The sequence below is a fragment of the Anser anser genome, assembly GCF_964211835.1.
Source record: "Anser anser genome assembly, chromosome: 2".
NCBI classification, from domain to species: Eukaryota; Metazoa; Chordata; class Aves; order Anseriformes; family Anatidae; genus Anser; species Anser anser.
Window position 1 is genome coordinate 117,841,363 of NC_139721.1, and position 27,629 is coordinate 117,868,991.

The 27,629-nt window shown below is 50.2% G+C and overlaps 1 protein-coding gene across 2 annotated transcripts in view; it reads right to left on the reverse strand.

Moving 5' to 3' along the window:
* Positions 1 to 19,992: 19,992 nt before the first annotated feature.
* Positions 19,993 to 27,629, reverse strand: part of COL6A6 (collagen type VI alpha 6 chain) — a 52,319-nt gene continuing 44,682 nt past the window's right edge. For both annotated transcript variants that reach the window (XM_083825693.1, XM_083825694.1), the window contains 5 exons: positions 25,777 to 25,867; positions 24,460 to 25,131; positions 22,930 to 23,023; positions 22,414 to 22,682; positions 19,993 to 20,734 (listed from right to left, as the gene is read on the reverse strand). In XM_083825693.1, the coding sequence (XP_083681819.1) occupies positions 20,562 to 20,734; positions 22,414 to 22,682; positions 22,930 to 23,023; positions 24,460 to 25,131; positions 25,777 to 25,867 (1,299 nt within the window). In that variant the 3' untranslated portion in view covers positions 19,993 to 20,561. The remainder of the gene's footprint in view (positions 20,735 to 22,413; positions 22,683 to 22,929; positions 23,024 to 24,459; positions 25,132 to 25,776; positions 25,868 to 27,629) is intronic.

Here is a 27,629-nt window from a genome sequence, read left to right on the forward strand (position 1 = left end):
GAAGCTGCCCCATGTTTCGTAAGGGCCCCACTGCCGACCAGAGCTGAGCCAATAACCGATGTTCTTTTGCGCCTCAGTGAGAGCAGATTTAAGACAGAGAAAAAAAAAACGCTGCGCCACACAGCAGCTGGGAGAGTGAGAGGAGTGAGGAACAGCCTTGCAGGCGCCAAGGTCAGTGAAGAAGGAGGGGGAGAGGTGCTCCAGGTGCCGGAGCAGAAGTCCCCTGCGGCCTGTGGTGAGGACCATGGTGAAGCAGGCTGTCCCCCTGCAGCCCATGGAGTGCCACGGTGGAGCAGGGTTCCACGCTGCAGCCCATGGAGGAGACCACGGCGGAGCAGGTGGACCTGCACTGACGGAGGCTGCGGCCTGTGGAGGACCCCTGCTGGAGCAGATTCCGGGCCGGACCTGTAGCCTGTGGAGAGGAGACCCCGCAGGAGCAGGGGGTCTGGGGGGAGCTGCTGCCCATGGGGGATCCAGGTTGGAGCAGTTTGCTCCTGACGGATGGACCCCGTGGTACGGACCCATATCTGGAGCAGTTCTTGAAGAGCTGCTGCCTGTGGGCAGCCCACGCCGGATCAGTTCAGCAAGGACTGCATCCCGTGGGAGGGACCCCACAGCACAGGGGACGAGAGCGACCGAGTAGGAGCGGCAGAGAAGAAGCACTGTAGACTGACCATAACCCCCATTCCCCTGTGCCACTCGGGGGGGGGGGGGGAGGGGGAAGGTGCTTTTGGTTTCTTTCCTTTGTTTCTCACTTCTCTAGCTCGTTAGTAACAAGCAATAAATCTTACTGTCTCCCTATGCTCAGTCTGTTTTGCCCGTCACGATAATTACTGTGCGATCTCCTTGTCCTTATCTCAACCCTTTTCATCATATTTTCTCCCCATTCCTCTTTGAGGAGGGAGAGTGAGAGAGCGGTTGTGGTGGAGCTTGGCCGCCCACCCGAGTAAAACCACCACAGGCTCTTGTCAGCGGTGCCCAGCGGCCGTACGGCTCTACGTGGCCCTGCTTCAGCAGGGGGGTTGGAGCAGATGACCTCCAGAGGTCCCTTCCATCCCCAACCCTTCTCTGAGCTTCCTTCTGGGTAAAACACAGGCCCCTTTTACACCACTGACACAGAAGATGGCGTAGGATGCCACCACTTCACGTAACCAATGAGGCGCTGCTCATTTCTATCGTCCTCCTGAGACAGCCAAGAGGTGCCGATGCTCCTGATTTTCTCTAAACAACCCTAGGTTTCTCAGTCACGTTCCCACTGTCTCTGGCCAATTTCCACCTTCCCAGGTGATAAGTTGTTCCTCGGTTTCTTGTTGTGTCCTCATCAATGAGGACTGTACTCATCTGTATCAATGAGGAATCTGAATCAACTGTATCAATGAGGAATGTACTGCCGTTAAAGACAACAAAAAATCCTTTTACAAATATATCAACGCGAAACGGAGGACTAAGGAGAATCTCCATCCTTTACTGGATGCGAAGGGAAACCTGGTTACTAAGGATGAGGAAAAGGCTGAGGTGCTTAATGCCGCCTTTGCCTCAGTCTTTAGCGGCAATACCGGTTGTTCTCTGGATACCCAGTGCCTTGAGCTGGTGGAAGGGGACGGGGAGCAGGACGTGGCCTTCGCTATCCATGAGGAAATGGTTGGCGACCTGCTACGGAGCTTGGATGTGCGCAAGTCGATGGGGCCGGATGGGATGCACCCGAGGGTACTGAAAGAACTGGCGGAGGAGCTGGCCGAGCCGCTTACCATCATTTATCGGCAGTCCTGGCTATCGGGGGAGGTCCCAGTTGACTGGCGGCTAGCCAATGTGACGCCCATCTATAAGAAGGGCCGGAGGGCAGACCCGGGGAACTATAGGCCTGTCAGTTTGACCTCAGTGCCAGGAAAGCTCATGGAGCAGATTATCTTGAGGGTCATCACGCGGCACTTGCAGGGCAAGCAGGCGATCAGGCCCAGTCAGCATGGGTTTATGAAAGGCAGGTCCTGCTTGACGAACCTGATCTCCTTCTATGACCAAGTGACGCGCTTGGTGGATGAGGGAAAGGCTGTGGATGTGGTTTACCTTGACCTCAGTAAGGCTTTTGACACAGTTCCCCACAACATTCTCCTCAAGAAACTGGCTGCTCGGGGCTTGGACTGGCGTACGCTTCGCTGGGTTAGAAACTGGCTGGATAGCCGGGCTCAGAGAGTTGTGGTGAATGGAGTCAAATCTGGTTGGAGGCCGGTCACTAGTGGTGTCCCCCAGGGCTCGGTACTGGGGCCGGTCCTCTTTAATATCTTTATCGATGATCTGGATGAGGGCGTCCAGTGCACCCTCAGTAAGTTTGCAGATGACACCAAGCTAAGTGCGTGTGTCGATCTGCTCGAGGGCAGGAAGGCTCTGCAGGAGGATCTGGATAGGCTGGAGCGATGGGCTGAGGTCAACTGTATGAAGTTCAACAAGGCCAAGTGCCGGGTCCTGCACCTGGGGCGCAACAACCCCAAGCAGAGCTACAGGCTGGGAGATGAGTGGCTGGAAAGCTGCCTGGCCGAGAGGGACCTGGGAGTATTGGTTGATAGTCGGCTGAATATGAGCCAGCAGTGTGCCCAGGTGGCCAAGAAGGCCAACAGCATCCTGGCCTGCATAAGAAGCAGTGTGGCCAGCAGGTCTAGGGAAGTGATTGTGCCCCTGTACTCGGCTCTGGTGAGGCCGCACCTCGAGTACTGTGTTCAGTTTTGGGCCCCTCGCTACAGAAAGGACATGGACGTGCTCGAGCGAGTCCAGAGAAGGGCGACCAAGCTGGTGAGGGGTCTGGAGAACAAGTCTTACGAGGAGCGGCTGAGGGAGCTGGGCTTGTTCAGCCTGGAGAAGAGGAGGCTCAGGGGCGACCTTATCGCTCTCTACAGTTACCTTAAAGGAGGCTGTAAAGAGGTGGGGGTTGGTCTGTTCTCCTACGTGCCTGGTGACAGGACGAGGGGGAATGGGCGAAAGTTGCGACAGGGGAGTTTTAGGTTGGATGTTAGGAAGTACTTCTTTACCGAAAGGGTTATTAAGCATTGGAACGGGCTGCCCAGGGAGGTGGTGGAGTCACCATCCCTGGAGGTCTTTAAAAGACGTTTAGATGTAGAGCTTAGCGATACGGTTTAGTGGAGTACTTAGTGTTAGGTCGGAGGTTGGACTCGATGATCTTGAGGTCTCTTCCAACCTAGAAATCTGTGATACTGTAATGGTGGAACGCAAAAAGCAATGCAACTTTCCAAGACTCCTTTGGGAGAATTAGAAAGCAGGTATTCTTTATTAACAGCGCTGGGTATGTGGGGGATAATTCCACCCAACACGTACACCTAAGCAAGACAAGGAGTACTTATTCATGGTATGGTGATATCCGTATTCATGCAGTTTGCAAGAAAGGGCAGGATTTATGCTAATGGTTTCTCAGACCTAATTATCATATTGCCCCTCCTACTATCGCAGGCGCAGTAACCTCTGGTGGTCGCACTTTGGGGGCTTTCTGAGAAGGGCTCATAGTTTTTTTCATCTTGTACTTCGTTCCGTTTTGCACATGCTCAGTCATTGTTTAACTGCTTCAGCACTTTTGATCTTTTATAAACTCAGCTAGCTTAATTGTTTTAAGTTCTACTTTGGGCACCGTGTTCCTTCCTCAGCCTGGATTTTATGCATACAGCTGGATCTTCTTATCACGCGAGGCCGATACAACAACTGAGCAATAGAAAACTTTGTGGCTGCTCCCATCCCCAACACTTTCCCATTCCCATGACGACTTCTCATCCCCCAAATGACTTCTCACCCCCAAGTCTCACTTGGGGACCCGCCACCCGCAGCCGCTCCCCATCAGGAGCAGACATCCCCAAACCAATCTGTGGCGCCGGCAGCGGGACAGGGCTGCGATCAGCCCCACCCGCTGACCGATGCAGGAATAAGTGAAGGCAGAGGCTTTGCAGGGTGGAAAAGTTGTAATTTATTCCTGGGGTAATTGTGGCTGCCACCCCCAGCCCGTCCCCAGGTGAGGCGTGGCCGCCTGCTCAGTTGCGGGGCCTGGCCTGCCGGCCCGCGTGGTCGCCAGACCCCGGCTCCTCCTGCTGGACCCGACGTAGCCACTCTATGTCCTCCGGGTTGTCGTACCACAGGGGCAGTGGCAGTCTGTGCCTGTCCTGCCCCAAGCGCCAGGAGCGGCTGCGGACAAGCTGTCGTGGTTCAAAGGGGCTGCGCTCCCTGCGCCTGGGCGAGGCGCTGCGGGAGCGGTAGCCTGAGGGGCTCCTCTGCCGCTGCTGCTGCTGCTGCTGCCGCCGCTCCAGCCGCGCGTCGCGTTGCAATCTTCCGCGGGGTCGTCGGGCCAGGCGCACAACTCCAACGATGGGCCCGCGGCACAGCGGGCAGGTGTTTCTTTCTGCGGCCCAGGCCTGGATGCAATCCAGGCAGAAGGGGTGGCTGCAGGGGTCCACGCAAGCTGCGTTGGACAGCTGGTCCAAGCAGATGGGGCATGTCTCGTCCTCGGGGGCCTCCTCTGGCTGCTCCTGCTGCTGTGGCCGGCTCATGGTGCCTGCCGCCGCTGCGACGTGGAGCTGGTCGTCCTCTGGGGGAGGCTGCCTTGGTGGCAGGCGCTTAGCAGCAGCCTGGGGTCTTCAGCACCTCCCTTGCCTCGCGGGTCGCCGGCAGGACCTCAACGCCTCACGTGTCACCAGCGTGCCACCAGGAGGACTACTGCAGATAGAACCAGGAAGAAAATATTCTAGCAGCAAACAGACATTAGCTTTCTAGGTTCAACCAAGTTGTCTAGAGTACTGTAGCTGTCAACATTCCGTGTATGGATTGCAAACATTGCTATTAGAATGGCAAATATGCTTATGATCGGTTATACTTGGCAAGACTGCGCTTAGGACAGATGAGGTACATAGATGTCTGTAGGTTTGAGACCCTTACCGAAGGCCCTCGATGGCTCGCGTGCAACAAGAATGGCTTCGCGTGTGCCTCTTGCAACACCTCCGCCTCTCTCTCTCCTTCCAGCCGTGGGACCTCGAGCTCTCGACTACCACCAGCCGGACTGGCCGCAGGCGCGCCGCTCAGGGCACTTATAGCCAGCCACCTTTTGTGAGGTCATAGGGTGACATCAGAAGGGTCTCGGGGTGTCCCTGATGGCAGCACTGACTTGACGGGAGTCTCAGGTATTTGAAGTGACACTTTATTCTTGATACCTTAGGGCCCACTCCTTGGCCCACTCCTGGGTTCGGTCTCTTCCGAGATGGCTTTTCTTAATTAGCCTGATACCGCTCTCCATGCTTGGCTCCTGTCAGCGTGGAGCAGCCATCTCACGTCAGCATTGTCTCACAACGGTCAGGTGACCTCTGTCAGTGCTGCCATCAGGGACACCCCGAGACCCTTCTGATGTCACCCTATGACCTCACAAAAGGTGGCTGGCTATAAGTGCCCTGAGCGGCGCGCCTGCGGCCAGTCCGGCTGGTGGTGGTCGAGAGCTCGAGGTCCCACGGCTGGAAGGAGAGAGAGAGGCGGAGGTGTTGCAAGAGGCACACGCGAAGCCATTCTTGTTGCACGCGAGCCATCGAGGGCCTTCGGTAAGGGTCTCAAATCTATAGACATCTATGTACCTCATCTGTCCTAAGCGCAGTCTTGCCAAGTATAACCGATCATAAGCATATTTGCCATTCTAATAGCAATGTTTGCAATCCATACACGGAATGTTGACAGCTACAGTACTCTAGACAACTTGGTTGAACCTAGAAAGCTAATGTCTGTTTGCTGCTAGAATATTTTCTTCCTGGTTCTATCTGCAGTAGTCCTCCTGGTGGCACGCTGGTGACACGAGAGGCGTTGAGGTCCTGCCGGCGACCCGCGAGGCAAGGGAGGTGCTGAAGACCCCAGGCTGCTGCTAAGCGCCTGCCACCAAGGCAGCCTCCCCCAGAGGACGACCAGCTCCACGTCGCGGCAGCCGCAGGCACCATGAGCCGGCCACAGCAGCAGGAGCAGCCAGAGGAGGCCCCCGAGGACGAGACATGCCCCATCTGCTTGGACCAGCTGTCCAACGCAGCTTGCGTGGACCCCTGCAGGCACTCCTTCTGCCTGGATTGCATCCAGGCCTGGGCCGCAGAAAGAAACACCTGCCCGCTGTGCCGCGGGCCCATCGTTGGAGTTGTGCGCCTGGCCCGACGACCCCGCAGAAGATTGCAACGCGACGCGCGGCTGGAGCGGCGGCAGCAGCAGCAGCAGCAGCGGCAGAGGAGCCCCTCAGGCTACCGCTCCCGCAGCGCCTCGCCCAGGCGCAGGGAGGGCAGCCCCTTTGAAGCGCGAGAGCTTGTCCGCAGCCGCTCCTGGCGCTTGGGGCAGGACAGGCACAGACTGCCACTGCCCCTGTGGTACGACAACCCGGAGGACATAGAGTGGCTACGTCGGGTCCAGCAGGAGGAGCCGGGGTCTGGCGACCACGCGGGCCGGCAGGCCAGGCCCCGCAACTGAGCAGGCGGCCGCGCCTCACCTGGGGACGGGCTGGGGGTGGCAGCCACAATTACCCCAGGAATAAATTACAACTTTTCCACCCTGCAAAGCCTCTGCCTTCACTTATTCCTGCATCGGTCAGAAGGGGGGGGAGGGGCGGGGGAGGGGTGCTGAACGCAGCCCTCTCCTGCTGCCTGCGCCACAGATTGGTTTGGGGATGTCTGCTCCTGATGGGGAGTGGCTGCGGGTGGCGGGTCCCCAAGTGAGACTTGGGGGTGAGAAGTCATTTGGGGGATGAGAAGTCAACATGGGAATGGGAAAGCGTTGGGGATGGGAGCAGCTGCAAAGGTGACCTGGCCCGACTGGGACAAAGGCTGACAGCAAAAGCCTCCTAAAAGCCTGCCAGAAGAGAATGCCTGCCAGCTGGGAACCGGGCCTGGCAACCTGCAGCATCCTTGGAAGGCGCTGCTGGCCTCCTGCAAGTGCAGCCTAAGGGTACCTAAGAACCAGAGACTTCCTGAAGACACCACCACCAAGGGCAAAAGCAAGGAACTACAAGAACAACGGACTGTCTGAGAAGGAGGAACGGCTCTGGGAAAGGTGTCCTTCTCAGAGACTAGGAAGCATCGGTGTCTATCGCTTGTCTCAGGTGAAACACAGAAATTAGCAGCGGCTTTTGGCTGCTCTGAGGAGGTGGTGTCCTCTGCCCTCTTCTGTCTCTCTTGATAGAAAAAGGACTCCTTTTCGACCCAAAATGGAGCGCCTCTCTCCCTCAGAACTTCCTGTGCTGCACAAATTGTTCTTGCCTACACGACATCCTAAATCCATTGAACCTTTGCTGGGGATGCCCGGCTGACTCCCAACTCTTTGACAGGAGTCTCACGTCTTTGCAGTGACACTTTGTTCTTGATTCCTTGGGGCCCACTCCTGGGTTCGGTGTTGCGAGATGGCTTTTCTTAATTAGCCTCATACCTCTCCCCATGCTTGCCTTGAATCACAGAACATTGCCTAGTGGTGGTCTGTGGCCATGTGTAATAAAGAGAACTTTTCAGCAAAGAAAGCCTCCGTGTCCTTGTGTATTGCAGCATCCTACCAACTCCCACTTGCCATCTCTCTACAGCTGCAGGGTGGGGGCATCCCTGAAGGGGTCAACCCTCCGGAAGGTCACGGCATGAACTTCACTGTTGTCAGAAGCGGGATTCCGTAAAATGCGCGCTCAGGGATGCTTTTGAGGAGCTGCCGGGAAGTGCACGAGGCTGTCCTGGTTTCAGCTGGGACAGAGTTCCTTGTCTTCCCAGTAGCTGGTATGGAGCTGGGTTCTGGATTTCGGATGACAGTGATGCTGATAACACGCCGATCTTTCAGTTGTTGCAGAGCACTGCTTACACAGAGTCAAGGACGTTCCAGCTGCCCATAGCGCCCTGGAGCCAGGAGGCTGCGGGTGCACCACGAGCTGGGAGGGGACGCAGCCAGGACAGCTGGCCCAAACCGGCCAGAGCCATGTCCCATACCGCATGGGGTCGTGCTGAAGACTGGGACTGAGCGGGTTGGCCGGAGTGTGGCTGCCACCGCGCGGGGTCTGTCTGGGCGTCATCACTCAGTGGGCAGTGAGAATTGTATTGTGCATCGCTGTGCATTCATCCTGGAGGAGAGAAGGTTCGGGGGGATCATAGCAATGTCTAGACATCCCCAAAGGCAGGATGCAAAGAAGACGGAGCCAGGCTCTGTAGTGGGTTTACGTGGCAAGGTTTTGGTAGCAGGGGGCCATAGGGGTGGCTTCTGTGAGAAGGATCTAGAAGCTGCCCCATGTTTCGTAAGGGCCCCACTGCCGACCAGAGCTGAGCCAATAACCGATGTTCTTTTGCGCCTCAGTGAGAGCAGATTTAAGACAGAGAAAAAAAAAACGCTGCGCCACACAGCAGCTGGGAGAGTGAGAGGAGTGAGGAACAGCCTTGCAGGCGCCAAGGTCAGTGAAGAAGGAGGGGGAGAGGTGCTCCAGGTGCCGGAGCAGAAGTCCCCTGCGGCCTGTGGTGAGGACCATGGTGAAGCAGGCTGTCCCCCTGCAGCCCATGGAGTGCCACGGTGGAGCAGGGTTCCACGCTGCAGCCCATGGAGGAGACCACGGCGGAGCAGGTGGACCTGCACTGACGGAGGCTGCGGCCTGTGGAGGACCCCTGCTGGAGCAGATTCCGGGCCGGACCTGTAGCCTGTGGAGAGGAGACCCCGCAGGAGCAGGGGGTCTGGGGGGAGCTGCTGCCCATGGGGGATCCAGGTTGGAGCAGTTTGCTCCTGACGGATGGACCCCGTGGTACGGACCCATATCTGGAGCAGTTCTTGAAGAGCTGCTGCCTGTGGGCAGCCCACGCCGGATCAGTTCAGCAAGGACTGCATCCCGTGGGAGGGACCCCACAGCACAGGGGACGAGAGCGACCGAGTAGGAGCGGCAGAGAAGAAGCACTGTAGACTGACCATAACCCCCATTCCCCTGTGCCACTCGGGGGGGGGGGGGAGGGGGAAGGTGCTTTTGGTTTCTTTCCTTTGTTTCTCACTTCTCTAGCTCGTTAGTAACAAGCAATAAATCTTACTGTCTCCCTATGCTCAGTCTGTTTTGCCCGTCACGATAATTACTGTGCGATCTCCTTGTCCTTATCTCAACCCTTTTCATCATATTTTCTCCCCATTCCTCTTTGAGGAGGGAGAGTGAGAGAGCGGTTGTGGTGGAGCTTGGCCGCCCACCCGAGTAAAACCACCACAGGCTCTTGTCAGCGGTGCCCAGCGGCCGTACGGCTCTACGTGGCCCTGCTTCAGCAGGGGGGTTGGAGCAGATGACCTCCAGAGGTCCCTTCCATCCCCAACCCTTCTCTGAGCTTCCTTCTGGGTAAAACACAGGCCCCTTTTACACCACTGACACAGAAGATGGCGTAGGATGCCACCACTTCACGTAACCAATGAGGCGCTGCTCATTTCTATCGTCCTCCTGAGACAGCCAAGAGGTGCCGATGCTCCTGATTTTCTCTAAACAACCCTAGGTTTCTCAGTCACGTTCCCACTGTCTCTGGCCAATTTCCACCTTCCCAGGTGATAAGTTGTTCCTCGGTTTCTTGTTGTGTCCTCATCAATGAGGACTGTACTCATCTGTATCAATGAGGAATCTGAATCAACTGTATCAATGAGGAATGTACTGCCGTTAAAGACAACAAAAAATCCTTTTACAAATATATCAACGCGAAACGGAGGACTAAGGAGAATCTCCATCCTTTACTGGATGCGAAGGGAAACCTGGTTACTAAGGATGAGGAAAAGGCTGAGGTGCTTAATGCCGCCTTTGCCTCAGTCTTTAGCGGCAATACCGGTTGTTCTCTGGATACCCAGTGCCTTGAGCTGGTGGAAGGGGACGGGGAGCAGGACGTGGCCTTCGCTATCCATGAGGAAATGGTTGGCGACCTGCTACGGAGCTTGGATGTGCGCAAGTCGATGGGGCCGGATGGGATGCACCCGAGGGTACTGAAAGAACTGGCGGAGGAGCTGGCCGAGCCGCTTACCATCATTTATCGGCAGTCCTGGCTATCGGGGGAGGTCCCAGTTGACTGGCGGCTAGCCAATGTGACGCCCATCTATAAGAAGGGCCGGAGGGCAGACCCGGGGAACTATAGGCCTGTCAGTTTGACCTCAGTGCCAGGAAAGCTCATGGAGCAGATTATCTTGAGGGTCATCACGCGGCACTTGCAGGGCAAGCAGGCGATCAGGCCCAGTCAGCATGGGTTTATGAAAGGCAGGTCCTGCTTGACGAACCTGATCTCCTTCTATGACCAAGTGACGCGCTTGGTGGATGAGGGAAAGGCTGTGGATGTGGTTTACCTTGACCTCAGTAAGGCTTTTGACACAGTTCCCCACAACATTCTCCTCAAGAAACTGGCTGCTCGGGGCTTGGACTGGCGTACGCTTCGCTGGGTTAGAAACTGGCTGGATAGCCGGGCTCAGAGAGTTGTGGTGAATGGAGTCAAATCTGGTTGGAGGCCGGTCACTAGTGGTGTCCCCCAGGGCTCGGTACTGGGGCCGGTCCTCTTTAATATCTTTATCGATGATCTGGATGAGGGCGTCCAGTGCACCCTCAGTAAGTTTGCAGATGACACCAAGCTAAGTGCGTGTGTCGATCTGCTCGAGGGCAGGAAGGCTCTGCAGGAGGATCTGGATAGGCTGGAGCGATGGGCTGAGGTCAACTGTATGAAGTTCAACAAGGCCAAGTGCCGGGTCCTGCACCTGGGGCGCAACAACCCCAAGCAGAGCTACAGGCTGGGAGATGAGTGGCTGGAAAGCTGCCTGGCCGAGAGGGACCTGGGAGTATTGGTTGATAGTCGGCTGAATATGAGCCAGCAGTGTGCCCAGGTGGCCAAGAAGGCCAACAGCATCCTGGCCTGCATAAGAAGCAGTGTGGCCAGCAGGTCTAGGGAAGTGATTGTGCCCCTGTACTCGGCTCTGGTGAGGCCGCACCTCGAGTACTGTGTTCAGTTTTGGGCCCCTCGCTACAGAAAGGACATGGACGTGCTCGAGCGAGTCCAGAGAAGGGCGACCAAGCTGGTGAGGGGTCTGGAGAACAAGTCTTACGAGGAGCGGCTGAGGGAGCTGGGCTTGTTCAGCCTGGAGAAGAGGAGGCTCAGGGGCGACCTTATCGCTCTCTACAGTTACCTTAAAGGAGGCTGTAAAGAGGTGGGGGTTGGTCTGTTCTCCTACGTGCCTGGTGACAGGACGAGGGGGAATGGGCGAAAGTTGCGACAGGGGAGTTTTAGGTTGGATGTTAGGAAGTACTTCTTTACCGAAAGGGTTATTAAGCATTGGAACGGGCTGCCCAGGGAGGTGGTGGAGTCACCATCCCTGGAGGTCTTTAAAAGACGTTTAGATGTAGAGCTTAGCGATACGGTTTAGTGGAGTACTTAGTGTTAGGTCGGAGGTTGGACTCGATGATCTTGAGGTCTCTTCCAACCTAGAAATCTGTGATACTGTAATGGTGGAACGCAAAAAGCAATGCAACTTTCCAAGACTCCTTTGGGAGAATTAGAAAGCAGGTATTCTTTATTAACAGCGCTGGGTATGTGGGGGATAATTCCACCCAACACGTACACCTAAGCAAGACAAGGAGTACTTATTCATGGTATGGTGATATCCGTATTCATGCAGTTTGCAAGAAAGGGCAGGATTTATGCTAATGGTTTCTCAGACCTAATTATCATATTGCCCCTCCTACTATCGCAGGCGCAGTAACCTCTGGTGGTCGCACTTTGGGGGCTTTCTGAGAAGGGCTCATAGTTTTTTTCATCTTGTACTTCGTTCCGTTTTGCACATGCTCAGTCATTGTTTAACTGCTTCAGCACTTTTGATCTTTTATAAACTCAGCTAGCTTAATTGTTTTAAGTTCTACTTTGGGCACCGTGTTCCTTCCTCAGCCTGGATTTTATGCATACAGCTGGATCTTCTTATCACGCGAGGCCGATACAACAACTGAGCAATAGAAAACTTTGTGGCTGCTCCCATCCCCAACACTTTCCCATTCCCATGACGACTTCTCATCCCCCAAATGACTTCTCACCCCCAAGTCTCACTTGGGGACCCGCCACCCGCAGCCGCTCCCCATCAGGAGCAGACATCCCCAAACCAATCTGTGGCGCCGGCAGCGGGACAGGGCTGCGATCAGCCCCACCCGCTGACCGATGCAGGAATAAGTGAAGGCAGAGGCTTTGCAGGGTGGAAAAGTTGTAATTTATTCCTGGGGTAATTGTGGCTGCCACCCCCAGCCCGTCCCCAGGTGAGGCGTGGCCGCCTGCTCAGTTGCGGGGCCTGGCCTGCCGGCCCGCGTGGTCGCCAGACCCCGGCTCCTCCTGCTGGACCCGACGTAGCCACTCTATGTCCTCCGGGTTGTCGTACCACAGGGGCAGTGGCAGTCTGTGCCTGTCCTGCCCCAAGCGCCAGGAGCGGCTGCGGACAAGCTGTCGTGGTTCAAAGGGGCTGCGCTCCCTGCGCCTGGGCGAGGCGCTGCGGGAGCGGTAGCCTGAGGGGCTCCTCTGCCGCTGCTGCTGCTGCTGCTGCCGCCGCTCCAGCCGCGCGTCGCGTTGCAATCTTCCGCGGGGTCGTCGGGCCAGGCGCACAACTCCAACGATGGGCCCGCGGCACAGCGGGCAGGTGTTTCTTTCTGCGGCCCAGGCCTGGATGCAATCCAGGCAGAAGGGGTGGCTGCAGGGGTCCACGCAAGCTGCGTTGGACAGCTGGTCCAAGCAGATGGGGCATGTCTCGTCCTCGGGGGCCTCCTCTGGCTGCTCCTGCTGCTGTGGCCGGCTCATGGTGCCTGCCGCCGCTGCGACGTGGAGCTGGTCGTCCTCTGGGGGAGGCTGCCTTGGTGGCAGGCGCTTAGCAGCAGCCTGGGGTCTTCAGCACCTCCCTTGCCTCGCGGGTCGCCGGCAGGACCTCAACGCCTCACGTGTCACCAGCGTGCCACCAGGAGGACTACTGCAGATAGAACCAGGAAGAAAATATTCTAGCAGCAAACAGACATTAGCTTTCTAGGTTCAACCAAGTTGTCTAGAGTACTGTAGCTGTCAACATTCCGTGTATGGATTGCAAACATTGCTATTAGAATGGCAAATATGCTTATGATCGGTTATACTTGGCAAGACTGCGCTTAGGACAGATGAGGTACATAGATGTCTGTAGGTTTGAGACCCTTACCGAAGGCCCTCGATGGCTCGCGTGCAACAAGAATGGCTTCGCGTGTGCCTCTTGCAACACCTCCGCCTCTCTCTCTCCTTCCAGCCGTGGGACCTCGAGCTCTCGACTACCACCAGCCGGACTGGCCGCAGGCGCGCCGCTCAGGGCACTTATAGCCAGCCACCTTTTGTGAGGTCATAGGGTGACATCAGAAGGGTCTCGGGGTGTCCCTGATGGCAGCACTGACTTGACGGGAGTCTCAGGTATTTGAAGTGACACTTTATTCTTGATACCTTAGGGCCCACTCCTTGGCCCACTCCTGGGTTCGGTCTCTTCCGAGATGGCTTTTCTTAATTAGCCTGATACCGCTCTCCATGCTTGGCTCCTGTCAGCGTGGAGCAGCCATCTCACGTCAGCATTGTCTCACAACGGTCAGGTGACCTCTGTCAGTGCTGCCATCAGGGACACCCCGAGACCCTTCTGATGTCACCCTATGACCTCACAAAAGGTGGCTGGCTATAAGTGCCCTGAGCGGCGCGCCTGCGGCCAGTCCGGCTGGTGGTAGTCGAGAGCTCGAGGTCCCACGGCTGGAAGGAGAGAGAGAGGCGGAGGTGTTGCAAGAGGCACACGCGAAGCCATTCTTGTTGCACGCGAGCCATCGAGGGCCTTCGGTAAGGGTCTCAAACCTACAGACATCTATGTACCTCATCTGTCCTAAGCGCAGTCTTGCCAAGTATAACCGATCATAAGCATATTTGCCATTCTAATAGCAATGTTTGCAATCCATACACGGAATGTTGACAGCTACAGTACTCTAGACAACTTGGTTGAACCTAGAAAGCTAATGTCTGTTTGCTGCTAGAATATTTTCTTCCTGGTTCTATCTGCAGTAGTCCTCCTGGTGGCACGCTGGTGACACGTGAGGCGTTGAGGTCCTGCCGGCGACCCGCGAGGCAAGGGAGGTGCTGAAGACCCCAGGCTGCTGCTAAGCGCCTGCCACCAAGGCAGCCTCCCCCAGAGGACGACCAGCTCCACGTCGCAGCGGCGGCAGGCACCATGAGCCGGCCACAGCAGCAGGAGCAGCCAGAGGAGGCCCCCGAGGACGAGACATGCCCCATCTGCTTGGACCAGCTGTCCAACGCAGCTTGCGTGGACCCCTGCAGCCACCCCTTCTGCCTGGATTGCATCCAGGCCTGGGCCGCAGAAAGAAACACCTGCCCGCTGTGCCGCGGGCCCATCGTTGGAGTTGTGCGCCTGGCCCGACGACCCCGCGGAAGATTGCAACGCGACGCGCGGCTGGAGCGGCGGCAGCAGCAGCAGCAGCAGCGGCAGAGGAGCCCCTCAGGCTACCGCTCCCGCAGCGCCTCGCCCAGGCGCAGGGAGCGCAGCCCCTTTGAACCACGACAGCTTGTCCGCAGCCGCTCCTGGCGCTTGGGGCAGGACAGGCACAGACTGCCACTGCCCCTGTGGTACGACAACCCGGAGGACATAGAGTGGCTACGTCGGGTCCAGCAGGAGGAGCCGGGGTCTGGCGACCACGCGGGCCGGCAGGCCAGGCCCCGCAACTGAGCAGGCGGCCACGCCTCACCTGGGGACGGGCTGGGGGTGGCAGCCACAATTACCCCAGGAATAAATTACAACTTTTCCACCCTGCAAAGCCTCTGCCTTCACTTATTCCTGCATCGGTCAGAAGGGGGGGGAGGGGCGGGGGAGGGGTGCTGAACGCAGCCCTCTCCTGCTGCCTGCGCCACAGATTGGTTTGGGGATGTCTGCTCCTGATGGGGAGTGGCTGCGGGTGGCGGGTCCCCAAGTGAGACTTGGGGGTGAGAAGTCATTTGGGGGATGAGAAGTCAACATGGGAATGGGAAAGCGTTGGGGATGGGAGCAGCTGCAAAGGTGACCTGGCCCGACTGGGACAAAGGCTGACAGCAAAAGCCTCCTAAAAGCCTGCCAGAAGAGAATGCCTGCCAGCTGGGAACCGGGCCTGGCAACCTGCAGCATCCTTGGAAGGCGCTGCTGGCCTCCTGCAAGTGCAGCCTAAGGGTACCTAAGAACCAGAGACTTCCTGAAGACACCACCACCAAGGGCAAAAGCAAGGAACTACAAGAACAACGGACTGTCTGAGAAGGAGGAACGGCTCTGGGAAAGGTGTCCTTCTCAGAGACTAGGAAGCATCGGTGTCTATCGCTTGTCTCAGGTGAAACACAGAAATTAGCAGCGGCTTTTGGCTGCTCTGAGGAGGTGGTGTCCTCTGCCCTCTTCTGTCTCTCTTGATAGAAAAAGGACTCCTTTTCGACCCAAAATGGAGCGCCTCTCTCCCTCAGAACTTCCTGTGCTGCACAAATTGTTCTTGCCTACACGACATCCTAAATCCATTGAACCTTTGCTGGGGATGCCCGGCTGACTCCCAACTCTTTGACAGGAGTCTCACGTCTTTGCAGTGACACTTTGTTCTTGATTCCTTGGGGCCCACTCCTGGGTTCGGTGTTGCGAGATGGCTTTTCTTAATTAGCCTCATACCTCTCCCCATGCTTGCCTTGAATCACAGAACATTGCCTAGTGGTGGTCTGTGGCCATGTGTAATAAAGAGAACTTTTCAGCAAAGAAAGCCTCCGTGTCCTTGTGTATTGCAGCATCCTACCAACTCCCACTTGCCATCTCTCTACAGCTGCAGGGTGGGGGCATCCCTGAAGGGGTCAACCCTCCGGAAGGTCACGGCATGAACTTCACTGTTGTCAGAAGCGGGATTCCGTAAAATGCGCGCTCAGGGATGCTTTTGAGGAGCTGCCGGGAAGTGCACGAGGCTGTCCTGGTTTCAGCTGGGACAGAGTTCCTTGTCTTCCCAGTAGCTGGTATGGAGCTGGGTTCTGGATTTCGGATGACAGTGATGCTGATAACACGCCGATCTTTCAGTTGTTGCAGAGCACTGCTTACACAGAGTCAAGGACGTTCCAGCTGCCCATAGCGCCCTGGAGCCAGGAGGCTGCGGGTGCACCACGAGCTGGGAGGGGACGCAGCCAGGACAGCTGGCCCAAACCGGCCAGAGCCATGTCCCATACCGCATGGGGTCGTGCTGAAGACTGGGACTGAGCGGGTTGGCCGGAGTGTGGCTGCCACCGCGCGGGGTCTGTCTGGGCGTCATCACTCAGTGGGCAGTGAGAATTGTATTGTGCATCGCTGTGCATTCATCCTGGAGGAGAGAAGGTTCGGGGGGATCATAGCAATGTCTAGACATCCCCAAAGGCAGGATGCAAAGAAGACGGAGCCAGGCTCTGTAGTGGGTTTACGTGGCAAGGTTTTGGTAGCAGGGGGCCATAGGGGTGGCTTCTGTGAGAAGGATCTAGAAGCTGCCCCATGTTTCGTAAGGGCCCCACTGCCGACCAGAGCTGAGCCAATAACCGATGTTCTTTTGCGCCTCAGTGAGAGCAGATTTAAGACAGAGAAAAAAAAAACGCTGCGCCACACAGCAGCTGGGAGAGTGAGAGGAGTGAGGAACAGCCTTGCAGGCGCCAAGGTCAGTGAAGAAGGAGGGGGAGAGGTGCTCCAGGTGCCGGAGCAGAAGTCCCCTGCGGCCTGTGGTGAGGACCATGGTGAAGCAGGCTGTCCCCCTGCAGCCCATGGAGTGCCACGGTGGAGCAGGGTTCCACGCTGCAGCCCATGGAGGAGACCACGGCGGAGCAGGTGGACCTGCACTGACGGAGGCTGCGGCCTGTGGAGGACCCCTGCTGGAGCAGATTCCGGGCCGGACCTGTAGCCTGTGGAGAGGAGACCCCGCAGGAGCAGGGGGTCTGGGGGGAGCTGCTGCCCATGGGGGATCCAGGTTGGAGCAGTTTGCTCCTGACGGATGGACCCCGTGGTACGGACCCATATCTGGAGCAGTTCTTGAAGAGCTGCTGCCTGTGGGCAGCCCACGCCGGATCAGTTCAGCAAGGACTGCATCCCGTGGGAGGGACCCCACAGCACAGGGGACGAGAGCGACCGAGTAGGAGCGGCAGAGAAGAAGCACTGTAGACTGACCATAACCCCCATTCCCCTGTGCCACTCGGGGGAGGGGGAAGGTGCTTTTGGTTTCTTTCCTTTGTTTCTCACTTCTCTAGCTCGTTAGTAATAAGCAATAAATCTTACTGTCTCCCTATGCTCAGTCTGTTTTGCCCGTCACGATAATTACTGTGCGATCTCCTTGTCCTTATCTCAACCCTGGAGCCCTTTTCATCCTATTTTCTCCTCGTTCCACTTTGAGGAGGGGGAGTGAGAGAGCGGTTGTGGTGGAGCTTGGCCGCCCACCCGAGTAAAACCACCACAGCTTATTAGCATGCACAGAAAGTCCTTAAGATGCAGTGTCTAAACTGCTTTCAAATTCAATCCAGCTGTAGGTGGAAACATATGGTTTACATATGCAAACATCGCACCAGAAAGGCAGCTGGGGAACGGGGTGGCAGGAAGGCTGATCCCTGACCCAAGATCACCACAAGCAACACAGACCACCAGATATCCTTGTACAGATCCACCATTTGTTTACACCACAGCCATTCAAAGGAATGCCAAGAGTTAAAAATGTCGGTGCTCCATTAACTAGAACAATGTTTTGAAGTTTAAGCACCCAGAAAACAAAAAAAAATAAATAACAGTATAAATTCAGACAATGTATGACATTCAGCATCTAGATTGCTCACAAAAGCTTGTTAAGTGCCTAGAAATAGCAACAGAACTAGAACTAGAACTCAGTGCTTCACAGAAACATTTCACCATCTGCTGAACACTGAAATTCATTCCTCAGTGAAATGCAGCAGCCAGAGAATTCTGGTCAGTTGCCTACAAAATAATCCTTTTCATAGTTTACTTTGTGTAACTGCTCCAAATTCCTAGAGTATTCCATGTGTTTGAAAAGGGAAAAAAAAATAGTCAGCAAATGCTACTTGCTGGATCATCTGACACAACCAGCAGGATGAGACAGCTGTTAGACATCTAAGCATCCTGCGGTAGCTAGAATATTCCTCCTTTCAGAGAAAAGTCAAGGGATTTATGCCAGGGATGAAAGAAAAAAAAAAATAAAAAAATAAAACCAACAGATTAGGAAGCTTTGAGAGTCATTCTTCGAGGAGGGACAGCTGGTTGGTTTTATCTTGCATTGCTCTGGAAGGAGGTTCATCAACCAGCCTGTCTGAGGTAATGAGATGGAAGATGTATGTGTGTAAAGCACGAGCAGTTCAGTCCACACAGGCATACACATTTCCTTATCAAGGAGCAAGGATCCTACACACTAAGACTCTCCCCTTGCTGAAAAAACAAGAAGTTTGAGCCAACATCAAGACTAACTAGCCCCAGATAGCAAGCAAGAGCCAGCTGAAAGGAAGACATGGACTGCAGGCAACTGAGATCCCTCAGGGGACTCCGTGTCTCCTGGGCCAAAGAGAACCTGAGGTAACAGAAGCAGCCTCTGCTACAAGACTTTTGACTTCTGTCTTCCAAGCAAAATAATTATTTATTTATCTGAACAAAATGAAAACATGAGAGTTCTAAAGAGATTGGGAGACCAGATTTTCAAACTGCCTTCTCTTAGAGGCAGAATTTCCATCAGTCTCTTGTAAAAAAACTGAACCAGTTTTCCAAACAAGGCGAATTACATTCCCCACGTACACCTGACTTAAGGAGAGGAAACCATTCATTTTTAAGAGGAGTAAAACCACTGCCAGCTGGCAGCATATGTAAAGAAATACCCATTACACAGAGAGAGGCAATTTGGATGTCAATTATTAATCACTTCAGAATTAAAACACTGTGCATATTGTGGCAAAAAACAAACCGCGGTTTGATCTATTGCTCCAAAATAGCCAGGTCAGTGTTGGGGCCCATCCTCTTTAATATCTTTATTGATGATGTGGACGAGGGAATTGAGTGCACCCTCACCAAGTCTGCAGATGACACCAAGCTTGGGGGAAGTGTTGATCTGTCAGAGGGTAGGAAGGCCCTGCACAGGGACCTGGACAGGATGGGTCGATGGGCAGAGGCCAATGGGATGAGGTTCAACACGGCCAAGTGCCGGGTCCTGCACTTTGGTCACAGCAACCCCGTGCAGTGCTACAGGCTTGGGGCAGAGTGACTGGAAAGCTGTGCAGAGGAAAGGATCTGGGGGTGCTGGCTGATACTCGCCTGAACATGAGCCAGCAGTGTGCCCAGGTGGCTAAGAAGGCCAACGGCATCCTGGCTTGTATCAGGAATAGTGCAGCCAGCAGGAGCAGGGAGGTGATCGTCCCCCTATACTCTGCTCTGGTGAGGCCGCACCTCGAGTGCTGTGTTCAGTTTTAGGGCCCTCACTACAAGAAGGACATCGAGGTCCTGAAGTGTGTCCAGAGAAGGGCTACAAAGCTGATGAAGGGCCTGGAACACAAGTCCTGTGAGGAGTGGCTGAGGGAACTGGGGTTGTTTAGTCTGGAGAAGAGGAGGCTCAGGGGAGACCTTAGCACTCACTACAACTACCTCTAAGGAGGTTATAGCAGAGTGGGGATTGGTCTCTTCTTCCAAGCAACAGAGATAGAACAAGAGGAAATAGACTCAAAGTTGTGCAGGGGAGGTTTGGGTTGTATATAAAAATTCTTCACTGAAGGGGTTGTGAGGCATTGGAGTAGGCTGCCCAGGGAAGTAATTGAGTCTTCATCCTTGGAGGTATTCAAAAGATGCGCAAATGTGGTGCATAGGGATGTGGTTTAGTAGTAGACTTGTCACTGATAGTTTAATGGTTGGACTTGATCTTAGAGTTCTTTTCCAAACTTTTCAAAGAACCAATGGCAGAAGTGAAATATTCGAGAAAGAATGACTTTATTTATATATTGGATTATTCAGAAAAAAAAAAAAAAAAAAAAAAAAAACAAAAACAAAAAAAAAGAAAAAGCTGAAAATGATTCTATGGTAGAAAATCCTCCACATCAAAGTGAAGTAAGTTCTGGTAATTCAATGACTGCGGGGAAAGTTAACTCCATCCCAGCCAGACCCAGCACACCCTTGCTTTTTGGTATTTTTCTGTATATAAGCAAATACAAACAAATTAACTTAAACATTTTGACATTAGTGTCTCGCATCTAACATCATTTCATCAAAATATCTGAAGGGTTATTTTATTTTATTCATTACATTGTAAAAGTGCATATTTTGGTGTTTTAGAAGAACACTTACAATACTTTAAACAGTAGGGTGTTGGCTAACAGAAGTTTCTCAGTTCTCAACATCTCAGATCAATTAAGCAATAATTTTAATTTTCTTTTCACTATTAAGTTACTAGATAAGAACTTCTCTAACAAGTATTTCTTTCAGCTGAAATCTGGGAGCTGAAATGCTGTGTAAACCTTTCCCTTCAATCTCTTTTGCTCATCATCTTGATAGTGTAACCAAAGATATAAAGTAATTTAAGTTTCTCTGCACTAAAAAGACTTTATACACAAGAATTCACATTCCTCTTGTGTTTCAAATCTGTTTCTGTTGCCTCCACAGCCCCCATACCAGAACCGACTACACATTTTCTGGTCTTTGTTGTAGTACCACTTCAGATCAAAATTCTGACATTCTCCACTATCTTGAGGCAGGTCGCATGCATCTGGAAAAGGCAAATAAGAGAGAGTTTTAATGAAAGATTCCACACTGGCATTGGAATTTCAGGGGAAATAGTGTTCAGCACAAATTAGCAGTTGAGAGAGGTAGTCAGTGTTCGAAGTCTTAAAAGGAGTCGCTAAGTATCCACACACAAACCTACAGTGTCAGTGTGGCCAGAGGCGCCACTTATGATTGATTTGATAAGAAGGAATGTCTGAAACTAGATTTTCAGAGGCATAAACAGAAGAACTGCTAGAAGTCTGTCTTCTAACATGGACAATTACTAACATTGTTGTAAAATAATTAAACCCATTCTATAAAGCACAGGCAAACAAAGCACAAACTACTCTTCAAACTTTTCTGAATGTCCCTCTGCTTTACACCAGTATCCTTCAGTAAAATTTCACAGTTGAACATACACAGATGGTTAAATTATCCATAACAGTCTCTTAGCCAAATTACAGAGCAATATAGAGTTGAACTGTATAAATGAAAGGTGAAAGTTGCACACTTTGTAGCAATCTGGCATTAGGTGAGTACAGATCAGTACAAAGCACATTTCCCAAAAGGCAAAGTCTCACACTGTGCTACATATTTTTAGAAGTAAATTGTTGGGTTACTAATTACAAATCAGGATTGAGAACTGCAGTTCACACCTCTCCTGTAAGTGCCTTATGTCACTGCTCCCATGAGTGCAATGAGCCTGACTGCTTCCTCACAAGAAACATTTTATTTGCAAAGTGAAAACAGTAACATATCTTCACTGTTAATGGAGAGCACTGATCCAAGAATGTAGACATGTAGTTAGGCCATGGGACTGATTCTGTCTGTGCAGAGCAAGCCAGCCATGCACTGTGGATGTCTGGGATTTCAGAGGTATGTTAGCTCTTAATTAAAAGATCCATTATTAAAACAGTTTTGCAAAAGCACTAGCCATCTCATTCGGGATGGGGCTACCAGACATTCTGCAGATCCTTTTTGACTGGAAAGATGAAAAACAGAGAGATGGGAGCTGTATCAATGAGCAACAACACCCAAAGTTATGCAGACACCATTGGATTTTTCCAAAGAAATTATCACCAAGTACAGTCTGCATAATAGAAACACTTAATAGTGTTAAAAACATGTTGGTAAGAAAACTCACGATCAGATTCACATACCTATTGAATCAAATGGCAAATCTGGAAAGAAATATGTGTAAATAGGAGGCAAAGTAAAAAAAAAATAAAAAAATCTATATCTATATCTATATATAGGTATATCTTGACAGGATACCTCTGGTGAGGAATCCTGTTCTTCCTACAAGAATAGATTGCAGCAGAGACATGTAATTAGTTGTTCCACATTGAGCTAAGTTAGCAGCACGAAGTAATTCAATAATTAAAGTGCAACTTGGGGATTTAATGTGATCAGTTGTTCTAGTAAAGTGGATTATAACTTTATATTTTATTATTGATAAAAATTTATAAATCAAAGCTAAAGTTTAAACGACACCTGCAGTTCAGCCTTTAATTACAATCTCTTACTGTACAGATCTGGACCAAATACAGACATGGCAACAAAAAGGTTTGGAAAATGTAATTAATGGAAATGCTTCATACTGAGTAAATATTCAACCAAGTCCTTCACAGTTTAGAGTCTTTCTACAGAATTCAAAGAGATTTTTGTGCTCTAAAATCGTACCATAAACACTGTAGTCAGCTCCAGTTTCCAATGTTGCCTCTAGGTTTTCCTTTTTCTCCTGAGCTCCTCTATACTCTTGTGGCTTTTCTCCTTCAGCATCTTCCTCTGTGAAATGCTCCTTCTCCTCAGAATCATATCCCATTTCTGGAACCGTGTATACAGGTTCTGTGCTAATCTCTCTAACTTTTTCCAGGAGTCTACTTTCCGTTGTTTCAATGTCTTTTAAATAGCCACTGTAATCAGTTTCATCAGTTTTGGAAAAAGGCATCCTGTGAAGGAGGGAGGGGAAAAACAAACAAACAAACAAACAAACAAAAAACAGTGTTTAAGCAGCAGTACAGCTATTAAAAATACACATGGCTCATTCCTTCTGAACATTGCAAGATTTTTTTTTCTGTCAAAGGTGATTTGAATATAACTAGTAATCCAAAGGGAGATATCTTATGTTTGGAGATAAGTGTAAATATATCATTTTATCCCATACCCACACAACAGGTTTAATAGGTAGTTCCAAACCTTTCAGTGGTAGACACTTGCTTTCGTGTGTCACCTCGATCTAAGTTTTCACACTCTTCTTGAAGTTCAGGAGGAGGATATGTGTTAATTTTTTCTGCGGGGAAAGCATATGTGCCACAGGTAAATTTTAAATTCCTCCAAAGCCCAGTATGTTTAATAGAAAGCAGAAGAAAAAGTAAAAGAGAGAAAAAAAAAACACAAAGGAAAAAAATAACCACATTTTTTCTCGTGAACAGGAGATTTTATCTTTGAATAAGTAACACACCATATCTACAGAGACTGGCACAATGTCCAGGAAAATAAAATGATATTAGAGATCAGCTAGATGAGCGTGACTCCTGAATCAATGGTTTATACTTTTATCTTGCTCTGTAACACACTATTTATCCTTCTATAGAAACTTTGATATCTAAGCACATAGTTATGATGGGGATTTTAAATCAGTGACAATTTCCTTCTTGATGTTCTCTGGCATATATTTCAAAGCACCTAAAAACTGCTCATCTACATGAATATGTCTTAGAAAGTTAAGAAGTACTTTCTTTGCTCTACAGAGGAGGAATAACTGCAGTAAAGAGAGGTTAAAGCCAGAACTGCTAATGTTTAAACTTTTATGTGCCCAAAAGCCTAAATAAGCATTAACAGCTCAGTAAATCTGGATCTGCTAAGGGTCTGAGGAGAAACATAGGTGTCAAGGATCAGAGAAGAAATGGAGACCTAAATCGGGAAAATAACTGTGCTTTCTTGGCTGAAGAATAGTCTTTCTTCAGTGATAGTGGAGTCAACATAGCCATAAAAACTTAAGGAAAAAAAATACTTAAGATTTTGACCCAAAGCATCATTTTTGAATATAATATTGTTCTGTAGTCACTAGCACTTTGACTTGTGTAAGACATTCCACTCAGAAAGACATCAGGGCCCTGGAGCGTGTCCAGAGAAGGGCTACGAAGCTGGTGCAGGGCCTGGAGCACAAGTCCTGTGAGGAGTGGCTGAAGGAACTGGGGTTGTTTAGTCTGGAGAAGAGGAGGCTCAGGGGAGACCTTATTGCTGTCTACAACTACCTGAAAGGAAGGTGTGGGGAGCTGGGGGTCGGCCTCTTCTCACAGATAACCAGTGATAGGACTAGAGGGAATGGCCTCAAGTTGTTCCAGGGGAGATTCAGGTTAGAAATCAGGAGACATTTCTTCTCAGAAAGAGCAGTCAGGCATTGGAATGGGTTGCCCAGAGAGGTGGTGGAGTCACCATCCCTGGGGGTGTTCAAGGAAAGGTTGGACGTGGTGCTTAGGGACATGGTTTATTGGGTGACATTGGCGGTATGGGGATGGTTGGACCAGGTTATCCTGAAGGTCTTTTCCAACCTTAATAATCTTGTGATTCTAGTGTCCAGCATCTGCTGCAAACTATAGATGAAAGACAGACTAGTTAGGTTATGACTAGAAAGAATGATAGTGCATACACTGACTACCTTTTTTACACAGCATTTTCTCATTCTTTCTGTAACTTATGCAAACACCATTGCATACTACTTACGTTGTAGCAGATTTAGAAATGCCCGGCTAAACCTCTGCGCATATGCCATCTCAGATGTTGAAACCCTGCCCAATGTCAGTAAGTGCTGATCTGTGGGGGAGCTTGACAGTTCTATCAGCTCATTGTCATTTACATTACTGCCAAGCGCAAGAGTGAATACAGTAAATCCTTGGCACTTGACTCTGAGTGAAATATCTTTCAGCTTCTCTCTGTCCCATGTGCTTGTTTTGCTTCCAATTATTACAAATATGACCCTGTGTTTTCTTTGTCTGGGATCTTTAAAAAATACATTTTCAACTGTCCACTGTAGTGCAGAAGCAATGGCTGATGGCCCTTCCAGTTGGCGAACAGACTCCTGGATATGGTTCTTCATCAGATCTTTATTAATATATGTTCCTAGATTAAACTCCAAGGCCACAGGAGTTTTGCTTCTGTCAGGCAGGAAGCCCCTGGGAGCCTGTTGTACCAATGCCACTCTGATGCCTCCACGTGATTCACTTGGCTGTGAGGCAATATCAAACTGATCTACCATGTCGCTCACAAAGTCTTTGGCTCTCTGAAAGTCTTCACTGGTGATGCTGTGAGAGCTGTCCATAATGTAAGCGATATCCATATCCATCTGAAGAGGTAGAGAAATGGGCACTTCACAATGCTTACTGGGCTTGCATTTATCTAGAGAAGAAGAACCAATACGCAGCAAACTATTTAGCAATATAGCAAAAACAATAGCTTAGAAAAAGACATTTTTGAGTCCTATTTACCTAATTTTTCTTAAATTTTTATTTGAAAAAAATCAATTTAGCAATCAGAAATCTTGTTGTTCTTACTAGAAAAAATGGATGAATTTTGTTAAACAAGGTTTTGAGATACCATGGGAAATTAGTCAAGTATGAAATCAAAAAGTGTTCATAAGGTAAAAACAGATAAGAGTTCCCCTGAGAATTTTTCTATCTTTTATAGAAAGAATAGAATATACTGAAAGAATAGAAGATAGAATTTTTCTATCTTTTTCTATTTACTTCAGACCACTGTTCAACATTCTGAAACGTTATCATCATTTAGCAATTTCTCCCCACCTCAAAATACAGAATTTATAGTAAACGAACATGTGTTCCTAGAAACATGACATTATTTTAAGTGCATTTCTGTTATAATTAAATAGCAATTGGATAGCAATTAAATAGCTTTTGTGGTTTTGAGACTCTAATTCTTACTATTCATATTGCCCAGAAGAATTATTTTATTCAAAAACATAGGATTTGTTATTGAAAGTGTAAAAAGACCAATACAACAGCTGGAATATGTAAAATGTCTTACCAAAGCAAAGTGTACAATATATGATGCTGTCCAAACTCTCATCCAGTTGTCTTTCCCAAACAAATAATTGAAATCTTCCAGTATTATCACTCTAGGTTTTAAAGCAGACATAAAAGTAATGTTAAAATGTATATACGCCAAACACAGATCACGTTTTCTCTTTGTTCTTAATTCTTAGTATCATTACTACTTCTCTACTGAAATATATTTTGTCCCTAACTTGGTGGTTTCACTGCTATTGTGATACTGAACATGTAGACAGAAGACTTCAGTTGCCACCTGGAGCATTCTATCTGCATATCTGGAGCATTACAAGAAGATCTCCGTGTTCCTAAAGATTTAACACCATGCTGTACAGACATTGCTAAGCTTTTGCAACTCCTAATGACAATTAACTGGTATTAACACTTTTACTAGCCAGTTTAATACAGTCATAATAGATCATTCAAAGCTAGCTCAAATATTTCTGAATGGTGTTGCACTGAAGTCCTATGTACAAATTCATTTTATACTTTGCCTTTCATAGAATCTAGATTAGGTATGGATTCAACTTTTATTCTCTGTATGCATAAGGTGACCCATATCTTGATTAGGGTGGCTGTGTGCTATTATACTACAAATGAGGGGAAAAATGAGACATCGTGTGATTGTAACTGTAAGTAAATGAAAGAAAATGAATGAAAGAAAAATCTCACAATTTCAATTCCTGTCATCAAATCTTTTCTGTGCAGGTCACCATAGCCTCCCCTTGACAATGAAGAACATATATTCTGGCCTGAGTAACACAGTCTTTCAAAAAAAAAAAATGTGGGAGGAGGCATCTTTATAGATGTCACTTTTTGCCAGTGAAAACCCATAACCTTTGTTCTTTTCTTAGTAGGGTGCTACAGAGAAAAGGACATGATTTTCTGTCTCAGCTCTTTTCGAGAAAGAAAAATCCTCCTTAGTGAAAATGCTTTCTTGGGAGATAAACTTCTAGCATTAGAACAACAAATGTTTTGCCTGTGATCAACTGAAGAAATATATATTCTCCAGCAGAAAAAAAAGTTTGTCACACAAAGGCTTGAGGAATCCTGAAGATGCTTCACTAGCATCTTAACATTTCACTGACCATCCAATCCCATCTAAATATGATTCAAGAGAAAACATACTTCCTTGTCGACTAAGCTAAATAAAAATGGCTGTACAACATCATCTCATTGCAGGAAGTTAACCACTTAAATGAGGAAAGAAATAATTATTACTTTGCTTTAAACTTAAGCTTTACAGGTGTGTTATACACAACACTGATAATAACTTCTGATTAATATCTGTAAAGGATGCTATAGATGGATCTCTTCAAATGAATTAAAATTGACAATGACTGGTTAAGTGATCTCCAAACTGAAGCTCCTAAGGCAAACTAACCAAATAAATTAAGAATCTGCAGCTAGTCTGAAAGCATCATGAAGATAAAACATTTCTGAATTGCAAGGGCAGAATACTATTTGAAAGAAAAAGGGAGGTTGTATTTTTTGGGTGGTGGTGGTGAGGTTGGTTATCATTCCATGACTGTAACCATAAATGAGAGCTGGGCAGTGAGGTTTGCTTTTGCTTTTCCCCTTGTTAAGCAGCTGCTCATAGCTTTGCCTTGAAGTTGGCTAGGTTGCTGTTACTCAAGATTGCTCTGTGCTCTAACACTTTCATGTGCTATTTATAATTCTGCATTGTTCACGTGTATGATTCCTACCACACCTGGAACGAAACTCCTGTAGTAAAAGACATGACTTATATATTATCTGTAAATCAGGATGAAGCCAGCACTTCACAATGCGGGTTAATGCTAGTTATCCTCTTCATTTTTATACAGCATA